We start from the raw sequence: 13,462 nt of genomic DNA, 5'->3' as shown, positions 1-13,462 counted from the left end.
ACGAACAGAAAATAATGAACAAAAATGGCAACAGTAAGTCCTTACCTATCAATAAGTACTTTAAACATAAATGGATTAAATTCACCAATCAAAATAGATACAATAACTAAACAAACAAACAAAAAGCACAAACAAAAATCTACTTATAACTACTTATAAAGCCTCACTTTGCTCTTAAAAATGCATATAAACCGAGGGCAAATAGATGGGAAAAGACTTAACGTCACCCAAACAAAACAAAACCAAAACAAAAAGCACAGCAGTAGCTATACTTATATCAGATAAAATAGACTTTAAACTAGAAATGGTAAAAAGAGACAAAAGTCATTATTTAATAAAAAAGGGGTCAATCCATCAAGAATGTATAACAATTATAAATATTTATCTGTCCAACATTAGAGCACCTAAATATATAACAGAGCTAGGAGAAAAAACAGTGACATGGCAATACTTGGGCACTTTAAAACCCCACTCTCAATAATAGATACGTCATCCAGACAGAGAATCAATAAGAAAACAGCAGATTTGAACAATACCATAGACTAATGGACCTAACAGACATATATAGAACATGCTTTCCAGCAACAACAGAATACACATTCTTCTCAAGCACACATGGTACATTCTGTAGGATAAACCATATCTTAGGCTACAAAACAAGGCTTAGCAGATTCAAGAAGACTGAAATCATACCAAGTAGCTTCTCTAACCACAGTGGCATGAAACTGAAATAAATAACAAGAGGAAAACTGGAAAATTAACAAATATATGGAAATTAAACAACACTCTCCTAAACAACCAAAAGGTCAAAGAAGAAATTCAAGAGGAAATAAAAAAAATTCTTGAGACAAATGAAAATGGAAACACAACTTACCAGAATTTATGGGATGTGGCAAAAACAGGAGGAAAGTTCATAGCAATAAATGCCTACGTTGAGAAACAAGAAAGATTCCAAATAGATGTACATAAGGAAATTTTGATATTTTATATAAAAGTATAATACTCAGCAATGAAAAATATGAAATACTAACAAACATATAACATGGATGAAACTCAAAAATATTACTCAAAGTAGAACACAAAAGTGCATTCTGGATGCTGCTGTTTATGTAAAAATATAGAAGGGGCAAAACTGTTCAAAGATGACATACAAATGGACAACAAACACATGAAAAAATGCTCAATATCACTCATCATCAGGGAAATACAAATCAAAACCACAATGAGATACCACCTCACATGGTCAGATTGACTAAAATTAACAAATCGGGGGAGGGGGAAAGATGGCGGATGAGTAGGGGACCCTATTTCAACCGGTCCCCTGAATCAAGCTGGATATCTACCAGACCATCCTGGTCAGCCACGAAATCAGCCTGAGACATAAGAAGATACATCTGGATCTCTACAAACAGAACATCTCTGGCGTTTGGTCTCCAGATGCAAAGCGGGGAGCTGAGAGTCTGTGGGCAGATATTGGAAGATAAACAGAAGGGGGAGGGAGCCACTGCGCTCAGGCACCGGGAAGCAGAAGCCTCCTGTGCTGGGGAGCAGGCCGGGCTCCCAGACTGGTAGCCGCAGGGAAATCAGGCTGAAACTGGGAGCTTCAGAGCGCACCCGTGAAACAGACAAACCAGGAGCTCAGCAGCACGTGTGGGAACCGGAGGCGGCTGGCGGTGTTAGAAGCACAAAGGGCAGAGACCTGCCGGCCCTGGGAGGGAGCACGGGGAGAGCAGCTGTGGGGCGCACAACCCCGGATGCTGCGGGTTTTAGCAGCATCCATGGAAACAGAGTTTGAGGGGCCTGGAAAGCTCAGTGAAGAGCAGACTGTGATCTCTCTGTTTTGAGACAGAGGTTTGGGTATGGTCACTGCTGCTCTCTCAGAAGAGACACAGAAAGCCGCCAGAGAACAAAAGCCAAAAAAACCCCACAAAAACCAGTTCTCACTGAGCCCATCCTCCCCCTCTGGGGGCAGGACAACCCTGCCCAAACAGGGTTGCCTGAGTATCAGTGCAGCAGGCCCCTCCCCCAGAAGGCAGGCTGAAAGACCAAGAAGCCCACATCCCTAAGGTCCCTATAAATCAAGCGCATCTTGCTTGGGTCCTGGTCAATAATTTGGACTCTGTACATCCTCACAACCACACTTCATCAGAATGACAAGGAGGAGGAACCCCCAACAAAAGGAAAGAAACAGAGACTGTGGCCTCTGCCACAGAACTAATGGTTATGGGGGAGGGGCGTGCTGGGCTGTTTCTCAGGTAACCCTGCCTATATGGAGTTGCCCCACCCCTGTCAGGGGAATGGGTTCAGTGGAAACCAGTCCTCCTTTTGGCCTTTGCTCCCTCCCAGGACAGCTTCTACTTAATTAATACATCTATATGCCACTTGTCTTCTGCCATTTATGATTTCAGTACCTGCTTCAAGACACAACCTTGATTAAGGTCTAACATAATCTTATGTACATTAATTACAAAAGAGTAAAAAAGGAAAAGGCAATCCCTGGTATTGAATAGTTGACTTGGTGCTATCAGCTACTCTTGGTGTTCTACTGTTGTACGTAAACATGTTCATGAAACATCAACATCACATACAGCCACAGTAAGACAATTATGGATCAAGACAAAAATAAGGCAATTTCACAACTGTGTCTAAATATGAATAAAATATAAATATCTTCCAAGCCAGAAAAAAATGACCAAGTATGCCTTTATTGAACTAACATGAGCAGCTGTTACTTCTTAACAAATTACAGCTTTAGGATTATTTTAGCCTTTCCATCTCCTAGATAAGATTTATTAAGATACACAATCATAGAATTACCTTTACTTCCTGGATTCCATCCAAACCGGAGCAAAGGCCTGCTTCCTAAAACCTTCTCCAAATCCCTTAGCCTAAATCCTATAATGCCTTTCTAACACCTTGGTGAGATGCCCCCACCAGTCCTCCTGGTGTGTGTTCTCTCTCACTGCAATGACTAATAAACCTAACTTGTTTGACTACAGGTGTGTTCACAATGGTCTTTGGCAGGAAGACATTGACAGAAGGTAATAAACCCACCATAATTGCTCTCCTCAACTGAGGACTTTCTTCCCAGTGTTATACCAATAACCACACTATGGCATTCACAAATATACTTAGATAAACACTGGAAGGTTGGACACCTTCTGCATAACTCCTGTAATATCCCCAAATCTAAGCCATTGCTTTAGTGAAATGTGTGGTTGTCATTACATACCGAAAGTCCGTGAAAAAAGAATCTTTTATATGTCTAATAAAAATGTTTTAAAACTATACGGCATGATAAGGGATTAAAGGAAGAAAACAAAAGAGATAAAGGAGGTCTACTGTTAGAAATCAAAGGAAAACATTAGCATACTCTATTACAGGGAAAAACAGCTTATGGATTCCATATATAGAATACAAAAAATGTAGACAGGTGTTAACACACTGTGTAAAATGATTTCATGTCCTCCAGTATCACCATATGCTTTGTGAGGGGCATTTGAAGTGAACAGTTTGAAGTTTTTTGTTTGTTTTTTAAAGATTTTATTTATTTACTTGACAGAGAGCTAGAGGGAGATCACAAGTAGGCAGAGCAGCAGGCAGAGGGAGAGGGAGAAACAGGCTCTTCCCTGAGCAGGGAGCCCAACGGGGTCTTGATCCCAAGACCCTGAGATCATGCCCGAGGGGAAGGCAGCCGCTTAACAGACTGAGCCACCCAGGTGCCCCAACAGTTTGAAGTTTAAAGTTTAAAGCCACCCAGGTGCCCCAACAGTTTGAAGTTTAAAGTTTAAAGTTAAAGCCACCTGAGGGGTGGCTCAGCTGGTTAGGCATCAGCTCTGGTCATGATCTCAGGATCCTGGAACCCAGCCCCCTGTTTCCGGCTCCTCACTCAGTGTGGGGTCTGCTTGGGATTCTCTCTCTCTCCCTCTGTCCCTCCCCCTGTTCATACCCTCTGTCTCTCTCTAAAATAAATAAATCTTTTTAAAAAATTTTAAAAATGAAGGTATCATGCAATGGCAATGTACAAACTGAAGTAGATCAGAAAAAAAAAAAACTTTTATGCAAAGAATTTTTCAACAGAAAGCAGTTTACTTGTAATGGATTTGGAGTCCTAAATTAAAGATTAGATTCCATGTCCTGAAACTTATAGGTTTGGTGCCCTTAACATTTTTAATCTTCTCTTTTAAAAAGTCATATATATATGAATATATATCCTACTTCAGAAGATTAATGTGAGAATCAGATGAGATTAGTATATGAAATACTACTGTAAAGGAAATTACTTGATTGTGATTTTCAAGTACATTTTCACATACATTTTATTTTTATTATAATTGTTCAGTAGTAGAACTTAATCATGATAAGTTCCATTCTGCATGTCAAAGTAGAGTTAATGAATTCTTAATTTTTTAACTTGCTCTTTTTTCAAAAATTATTCCTTCAACCTGAAAAATTTTCTGAGTTACCATATATTGACTACAGCACTTAAACCAGATAGAAATCTAAACCCCCGTATTGTGGCCTCCAGTTTATAATATAAAACATTATAACTATACTAATTTGAAGTATTTTAGCCAAGAAAATAAAGTGGATGCCTTCAATTTAATCACTTTTTTTAAAGCAGATAAGCATTCTTTCAACAAATTTTTAGTTACTATTTATTTATTATAATATTGTTCATTATAAGCATGCAAATGTGACATTTTTTTTTCTTCTTTCTTTCTTTGACCATTACTTCTATGAAGTCTGATGCTTCTGGGTCAAAATTTTCCTCAAGACTATTTTCTCTGTCACTTAGTGGTCACTCACAAATTTGTATAAATTGCAGCCTGGGCCACTGTTATACATATTTCATATTGATTCTTTTTTTTTTACCAGTATGATTCCTGAAAAGAGTTCAATATTTCTTGGAAGTTGTGTGCAAGTGTGTCAGAAGAGATGGAGAGGTGAGAAGGGCCCAGGAGTTAGCAGAAGTGTGGGAAAGGGGGGATCAGAATGTACAAAATAGCACAGGGAAAATGCTGTGCTTTGCAAGTGACTACAGAGCGGTATGATCTGACTTAATACAGAGGTAAATAAAAAGAGCCTTAAAAATTTAAATTATAAAACAAATATTCTTGATTATTTACCTGCTTCTCTGGATCTTCACTCTCATTTGACCTTATCTTCCATGGAACTGTGACATGCAGTAATATTCCGTCAGAATCTGCAGTAGGAAAAAAAAATGTTGTTTTTTTTCTTCTGCAGCAGTCATCGCAATCAAGCATGGGTTCTTAATTCCCAGTACATGGCGGGGTCTCAAAATGTAAGTAAACTTATACAGATGTGCCCACTCTCCTTGGAGCAATGTTTTTACTAGATTTTCAGTAGCACACTGAAAACGGCTAAGATCCAAACAAATAAAAATTAGACATTACAGTTCTACAGGACCATCTTGTTCGTTTCCTTGGGACTCCGAGGAATAAACTGAGGGCAGTACTCACACCTCTAGAACCTCTGGCCACAGAACGGGTTGACCCAGGAAGACGGCCTGCATTTCAGCTGCTAAGACCCTCGACCCTTGGATAACATCCTGAGTCACCTACCCTGACCTGGGGGGTGGGGGAGATGCGGTGGAAGGCACCACAGGAGATCCAGGAGTGGCGGCAGTAGGGTTCCCAGAGAAAAGGAAATTGCTCTCCTGAGAGAGCCCGGCCCTGCTTGGAGGCAAGAGGAAAAGGAAGTCGAGGCTCCAGTGGTCTTACCCAGGCGGGCGTGCAGCCCTCCAAACTCAGAAAGCAGAGCAAAGAGAAGGAACATGGCTGCGCTGTAGCGCTGCAAGCACAGCCAAGGCTGAAGGCCGTTGGGCCGCTGAGGCTCGTGGGCAGGCGCACTCCGGGAAGTCCGGCACGCTGGCCGGGCATGCGCATGAGCATTGTGCTTGTTTTCAGCTCGCGCTGGCTCACCCTTAGGGCTCCAGAGTGGATGAGGGGTTTCCACAGGTCTAGGGAGAGGAAGCACCAGACACAAGCTTGTTTATACCTTTGCACACAACTGATACGTTCTGGCTAAGTTTACGGTTATTAAACCCTCCAATAGCGACATAGGGGCAAACGAGCCGGATTTGTTTTACTGGTGAAGTTCTTGGTAATGTCTATTCTCCTTGTCACGGTTTTCCGGCGTATTTTTTATTTGCTGTGACGGAGGAGAAAGAGGGAAATAAGAATGTTAACCACGCTTACGAGAAATATTCTAAGTCGTGTTCCTGCTGACTTAATTTATTATCTTTGCAAATAAGGAAAAATCCAAGAATATTGAACTTGATCTTGGATAAGTCAATCAAAACACTTTTCTTCAACTGTGTGCCTATTCTTACAGTATGAGATATAATCAGCTGGAGAAAGGGAAAGGAAACCTAAGTGTTTTGTTAACAGTTATCTAAGCACTAGCAGGGAAGCTGTAGAGGTGGGAAAGGCAGCAAGACAAACAGGAAATGTGTCCCAGGTGCACAAGAGCATGCAACTGTCTATGAATGTTCTAAGAGAAATCTTAAACCACACATACCCAAAACCTAACTCAACTTCTACCCACCTCTCAGCTATACCTTCTTTTATCCCAGTGCAGCCTATTGCAAGGATGAATTGTGTCAAAGCTGCAACGATAAACTCCAGTCAGGCTTAAAACTTAGACCTGCTAGTAGTACATTGGGGTTCTCAGAAATTCTCATTAAAATAAGGCAGGCCAGTGATCATGATGACCTAAAATAAGTTGGTGGCAATGAGGATGAGGGAAAGTTATGGTAGAATCATCCTGATAATGTATTTTTTTCACACACCTCACCCACTAAAGTGTACAGTTGAATGATTTTAGGATTTTTCATATATTCATAGATGTGTTCTATCACCACCCCTCATCCCCAGCTCTTTAGCCCCCTCCTAAACAACCCACCCCTACACAATCACTAATCTTTGTCTCTAAAGATGTCCCTGTTCTGGATATTTCATACCAATGAATAACATATGGATTTTGTGACTGGCTTTATTCACTTAGCATAATGGTTTCAAAGGTTCACCCAATTTGTAGAGGTGTCAGGGTTTCATTCTTTTTTATGTCTGAATAATATTCACTGTGCATAGATCACTATTCATACAATGTTTATCCATTTATCAGGTGATGGACATTTGGAAAAGGAATCTCTTGGTCTCTGTAGTGAGGTACTCCCACCCCTGAATCAGGAACATCTTTGTTTATGATGGAGACTCTGTAGGTTCTCATTAGACTCCAGCTAGGGTGGTGGTTCCCTTATCCAGTGCTTTGAGGGATGCAGAAGTGCACTCATCTCAGTAACAGGGAGATAGGGAGGTGGGCATTGGAACAAGAAATTCTTACCCAGAAAAGCTCAGCTCAGTGAAAAAGGACTAACAAATCTGGGTTCACCAAATGACAAAGATATATCCTAGATCTCAATTTACCTGAGGTCAAGGAAGTATCACCTGGAGACACAATAGTTATCTATGACCAGGAACTCAGTTCAAGCAATTCCCTGAAGATAGAGTGATGTTAGTGACTACCTGAGGGTTCTGGGGATCATTTCCTCTCAATATCCCAAAGCCTGAAATGGATAGAGCAGGGAACCATGAGCTACTGGAAAGGTGTGGACTGTGAGTGTCTTCTGAGATGGGAGCTGTTAACATGGCCCCGGGCATCTGAGGGTGGGCGTCAGCAGTGAACAATGGAATGCTTACAGCTTGGGATGTAAGAGCCTCCCTGGTTCAAAAGAGGCGATGTTGCTTATTTCCTCCTAAAGGATCACAGCAGGTAGAAAAATCAATAGACACAGGCCTATGTATTTCACTCTCAGTATTTATTTTTGTTTGTGAAATTGAAAGCTTTAAAGCCATAACAAAAGGAGAGACTAGCAGATTTTCTTTTTTCATTCTCAGATCAGGGCAGTTAACAGTGAATGTCTTGGTAATATTCTTTCTCCAACCTATGGCTTTTTGACATGGGTTTAGTCACTGTTGTAAAACAAATAGAGAAAAAAAAGAAATGCTAAATTTTAATTGTTAATAAAAGCTATCTAATTTTACTGTGCAACTACTGCTGTAGCAAGTAATTAGCTTATAGAACACTGCTTAAGTGTCACAGTCTATGCCCGTGCTCCATGAAATTCTTAAAGCCAGCTTTCTTTTTCGTGAATTGTCTGTGAATTCCCAGTAAAGGAAAATATTATAAAGTGGTATTCACACACATTTCATTTACACAGTTTCAACAATTCACGTGGGTAAAAGAAAATCCCCAGCAAGGAAAGAGAAGAAAAGAATAATACAAATATGTGAAGAAATAAATAGTAACTATTAATTTGTCTATTTTTACTTTACAGGAAGAGTACTTCCAGAAGTCCTCTGTGCATTTCCAACAGGTATGCACATACATACGCATGTTGGAAACCAAACTCATTTTTTAGCCCCTCCACATCATCACTCCAACACAAACTGGTGCTGAGCCAGCTACATAATATGTCAATAGTAAAAGGTGTCATCATCCATTGTGTCAGAAATGTCTTTCTACCCTGGAGGGACAGTGAATTTATCATTTTGCCTGGTGGCATCTGATACATCCTCAATAAATGTAAATTCCGTTTCCCATCACCAGATATATCAGGCTATGTGCCAAAATTGTAGAGTTCTTAAGAGTTAAACCCTGGAGTCTGGTTGTCTTAAATAAAACTCCAGCCCAAAACTTACTAAAATTCTGTAAACACAGGGAATCATTTAAATTCTTTATGTCTGTTTCTTCAGGTTAGTATGAGAATAACAAGAACCATGGAGTCTTAGGAGGAAATATAAACATCAGGAGTCAATCTGTGTAGATCTACTAATAGGATCCTCAAATATGGGAGCAGGATGCATAATTGCTCATAAATATTTTAAGAACATATTTAAATTCTCTTTAATGTAATTTTCATTACAAAAATGTTGCTTAATCTCTAGCTAATATTAGTTGATATTAACATTTCTAAATTAATATAAAACAAAATTATCAAATGCTTTTAGTCTTTGTTTTAGTATATGATATGGATAGGTAAGAATCAGTATGATGAATGGTGAAATAATAACTTCCTTAAGTGGAGTATTTTTCAATTTTTTTTAAACTTTCATGAATTACATCATTTTAATTAATTTGACTCCTTCAGTTCACCTTTAACTCTATGACACGGTGCTGTTATTGCTGTCTTCTGATATAAATCTGTATAAAAGAAATAGCATTACTTTTAGGGTTAGGGAACATGTATTCTTAAAGGAAATCAAGAAAAGTAGAAAAACTAGACTTGTACTATTCACTCCATTCCCATGTACTGCTATCTACTTTGCTTCCCATGTCCCACTTAGTGATCATATATTCTAGCATTTGGTCTTTTTTCTAATGTTAATCTAAGTTTTAACAATGTGAAGCATTTTAAATTTCAAACTTAAATATCCATCTAGTATTTTTCTCTATTTTGTCTACATAAAAGATGAAATATTAATATGGTTGACAATGCTTCTCCAAAGTTAAAACAATGATTTACATGCAAATCTTCAAATTCTTAAATTATCATATTTCCAATTTTATTGTTCTACCAAATAACTATGTAAATAACGATTTCACTTTTTTGCGGTCCTTAATGAGTCCTCTGTATCTTTCAGCTACATTGTTACATACTGTGGAATTTATATAGCCTCCATTTTTGTTTTCCTTCGGTTCCTATACATACGCAATTCCTGTTGGAAGAGGAGTGTCATTGTGTTCAGGTTCCTACTACATGGCAACAATTCCTTGGCCACAGATGATCAGATCAGGTTTGAACACCTAACTCAGAATTATAAATCCAGACAGAACATTGGCTGAATTTAGATTCATTTACACAGCTATTTTCTTGTATCTCTTGAAAATGTGAACTAAGAAGCATTGCCTTTGGACAGATTATTTGTATTTTATTTGAAAATGAATCTAGAAAGGATTGAGATAGGTATGCTGGACTATGTGCAAGCAGAGCAGTCATTTTGGAGAGAATTGATAGACAAGAAGAGATGATTTCGTTCATAAAGCCCCTGGGTGACAGAAAGAATAACCTATTTCCTGAATATCTAATTCATTATCATCACTTTGGACTTCAGCTCTACATAATTACTTACCCTTGTGGCCCTAAAACCACTTATTGTTGATCTAAAACTTAGGCTGTTATGACCAGATTTTGTTATTTATGATCAATGATCCCTTAGTATAACATTTCTTTCAAACGTCAGGTTCGTTTCTAGCAACTATTCAGATTTTTCTAGGATGTCTTAAGTAAGAGCAGTGGAAAACTTAGGCCAGACATCATCCAATGAAATAAATTATAGCAATTTAATGATTATGTAAATGTCTGTACAAATTATGCTGACTTTAACTGGTTGCTACTAACTTGTTGAGAAATAAAATGAACTAACTTGGGAAATGGAGATGCTGATGGAAATTTTATATTATTTTATCTCCATCTACACAAGTAAGAAACAGAGACATTTTCCTTTAACATGGAACAACAAGATCCACTTATTTATCTTTACTTCTGCATTCTTATTTTCCTAAATATTCACTAAGCAAAATTATGGTTTGTATTGGTGTTGTGGTAAAGAAAAAAGCTGTGTTTAAGTGAAATAATCGACAGAGAAAGACGACTACCATATAATCTCACTTACATGTGAAATCTAAAACTAAACAAACAAGCAAACTCATAGATACAGAGAACAGATTGGTGATTGCCAGAGATGAGAGTACAGAGTGGGAAAAATGGGTGAAGGGAGTCAAAAGTACAAACTTCCAGTTATAAAATAAATAAGTCATGGGTATATAATATACAGCATGGTGACTATAGCTAATAATACAGTATCGCATATTTGAAATTTGTTAAGAGAATAGATCTTAAAATGCATCAGAAGAAAAAAATATTTGTAACTATGTATGGTGAGAATGTTAACGAGACTTATTGTGGTGATTATTTTGTAATATATAAAAAATATTGACTCATTATGTTGTACCCCTGAAACTAATATAATGTCATATGTAAATTATATTTAATTAAAATAAAAATTAAAATCAAGCTCTGCTCGACCACAAAAATTAAAATAGCTGTGCAAGTACCTTAATTCTAATTTTAGAAACACATGAACAATATTAAGTGTAAAATAGTGTGTGCTCTGTATTCTTTATTTTGTATCCTATTTTCTTTTTATATTTGTCTCACCTTCTACATATTCTATTCACAAAATTTGCGTCTCTATCTTTACTAATCTCCTTGGCACAACTCAATGTCAATGCCAGGAAAGTGGGGTTGCTTGTAAAGTAGCAATTGCTCCTGAAGCAATTATAGCCAATGTGGGTTTCTATTTGAAAGGTCCTGTGAATTTATTATCTTCAGTTGTTTCTGACCTATAAGAACATAAAGGATACTTGACTGAACTTTAGAAACAATTTGGTATATACTAAGAGTCAATATTTCTAAATATTAACACAATCCATCCAAGAATCCCTACTTGCAAAATTCTGAATTACATTTGAATTCTTCCCATAATGCATTTTAATATTAAATATAAATAATAATAAGTTTACTTACTCTCCGGTTGCTGTTCCCTCTCTGTTCCAAAATCTTGTTTTATTCCATTTAAAAACAATGATGACAGCTAAAACAAGGAGAGGTAGAAAAATGTAGAAACCAAACAAGTAGCTATTTTTTCGAGAAACAGCACGTTGTTTTATAGGCAGGTGCTTCTCTTGAGCTGAAAACAAGAGTACCTTTTAACTTTTTCAAGAATTATATTCAAAGCATATTAATAATTTGAAATATAAAAGTTAGGGATTCAAATAATACAGTAAGAGAAGAAATAAACAAATTTAAAAGCATTTTCCTGTATTCCGTGACTAGTCCCCAAAGTCCATCATAATTACATGTATATATGTATATCTATATTCATCTATCTATATCACTGACATACATTTATTTTTAATCTTTATATATATTTAATCTTTAGTTATGTGTTTTATTAAATATATTTTATTTTATTACATTTGCTTCTATGAGTTACGTAGAATACATTAAATTGATATTATCTAATATTTCTTCCATTAAAAAAAGCAAAGCAAAAAGAAGTGTTTTAAAACTAATTTAATAAAAAATTACTGACATAGCTGATGACTACTTTTAAAAAACAATGACTATATACTAGGTTAAGTTTCCATATTATCTGTATAAGGTGATATTATTCTAATTTTGACTATATTAATTAGAAAAATAAATATTCCTCTAAGTGTTATAGACAGTACAGAAAATTAGAAAACCTATGAAGCATTGTTCCAATTAAACAAAATAAACCCAAACAACTAAATACATAAAACACTAAATTAAGCAATCAGAGTTACCACCAAAACAACTCTGGCAATACTAAGTGCAAATGAAGTTAATGTCTCCCCAAAAAAGACAAAAATTTTGTAACTTTAAGACATAGACAGAATCCAATTATATGTTGATAAGAAGTGATTTACCTAAAAGTGACTCAGGATGTTACATGTACTATAGGAAATAAATTGACAAATATATGCAAAAATATTAAAATTAAGCAAATGTATAGTGGGCTTAGGCTATGGTAGAACTCAACACTTTTAAAGCATCATTTCCTGCCCATCTATCAGAAAAGGTCAACTCTCCATCAATTCACCTTAACTAAAAATTGTATCATATTGGAGTGGAGCTTCCTTCTCACGTGCTTAATTACTCTAAAGGCTGAGTAAAGAAATTGGACCTAATCATTATTGGATTAATTGGGCAATATCCATTTTTCTAAGGAAGAAAGGGCTTCCACTTCAGCTATGATGAATATTTTTTATTAAATAGTGCTTAACTAGCCCTCATAATAAAATATATAATAGGACAAAACACATGAAAGAAATGGTTTCTAGAAAGCAACAAAAAAATGCAAAGCTATAATATCTGAAGAAAGGAAACATGATATTGATTTTATAAAAATCCAGTTTTACCCATGGACAATTTACTGATCTCAGCACAGAGAATTGGGAGTCCTAGGGAAAGGACAGAATTCCCACTGAGTTAAAGAGGCAGAGGAAAGTATTCACAACAGTCTTAATGGCTAGAATCTGCAAGGTGCAGCACTAAAGGGAAAGGGAAAGATATAAACACACACACACACTATGAGACAACCTAAAGCTAATTCGACGGCAGCTCTTACTGGGTTGAGAGTGGAAAGGTGAGACCAGAGTTGGAGCAGGGCTGAACAAAGTGCATCAAGAAGATCCCAATTTATCCACATCTTCACTAACACATGTTGCCTGTATTTTTTATTACGATTATTTTAAAGAATGTAAAGCAGTATCTCATTGTGATTTTGACCTGCATTTTTCCAAGATGTTGAGCATCTTTTCACGGGCTTATTGGCCATTTGTATATTTT

The 13,462-nt window shown here is 36.9% G+C and overlaps 1 protein-coding gene across 1 annotated transcript in view; it reads right to left on the bottom strand.

Moving 5' to 3' along the window:
• The window catches only part of ADAM18 (ADAM metallopeptidase domain 18), a 181,619-nt gene extending 175,642 nt beyond the window's left edge, over positions 1–5,977 (bottom strand). The window contains exons 1-2 of the mRNA XM_040643231.1: positions 5,745–5,977; positions 5,130–5,206 (exon numbers count right to left, since the gene is read on the bottom strand). Of these exons, the coding sequence (XP_040499165.1) occupies positions 5,130–5,206; positions 5,745–5,799 (132 nt within the window). The 5' untranslated portion in view covers positions 5,800–5,977. The remainder of the gene's footprint in view (positions 1–5,129; positions 5,207–5,744) is intronic.
• Positions 5,978–13,462: the final 7,485 nt, after the last annotated feature.

The sequence above is a fragment of the Ursus maritimus genome, unplaced genomic scaffold (assembly GCF_017311325.1).
Source record: "Ursus maritimus isolate PB19 unplaced genomic scaffold, ASM1731132v1 scaffold_28, whole genome shotgun sequence".
Taxonomy (NCBI): domain Eukaryota; kingdom Metazoa; phylum Chordata; class Mammalia; order Carnivora; family Ursidae; genus Ursus; species Ursus maritimus.
The sequence above is the reverse complement of the archived record's forward strand: the minus strand, read 5'-3'. Positions and strand labels throughout refer to the sequence as shown.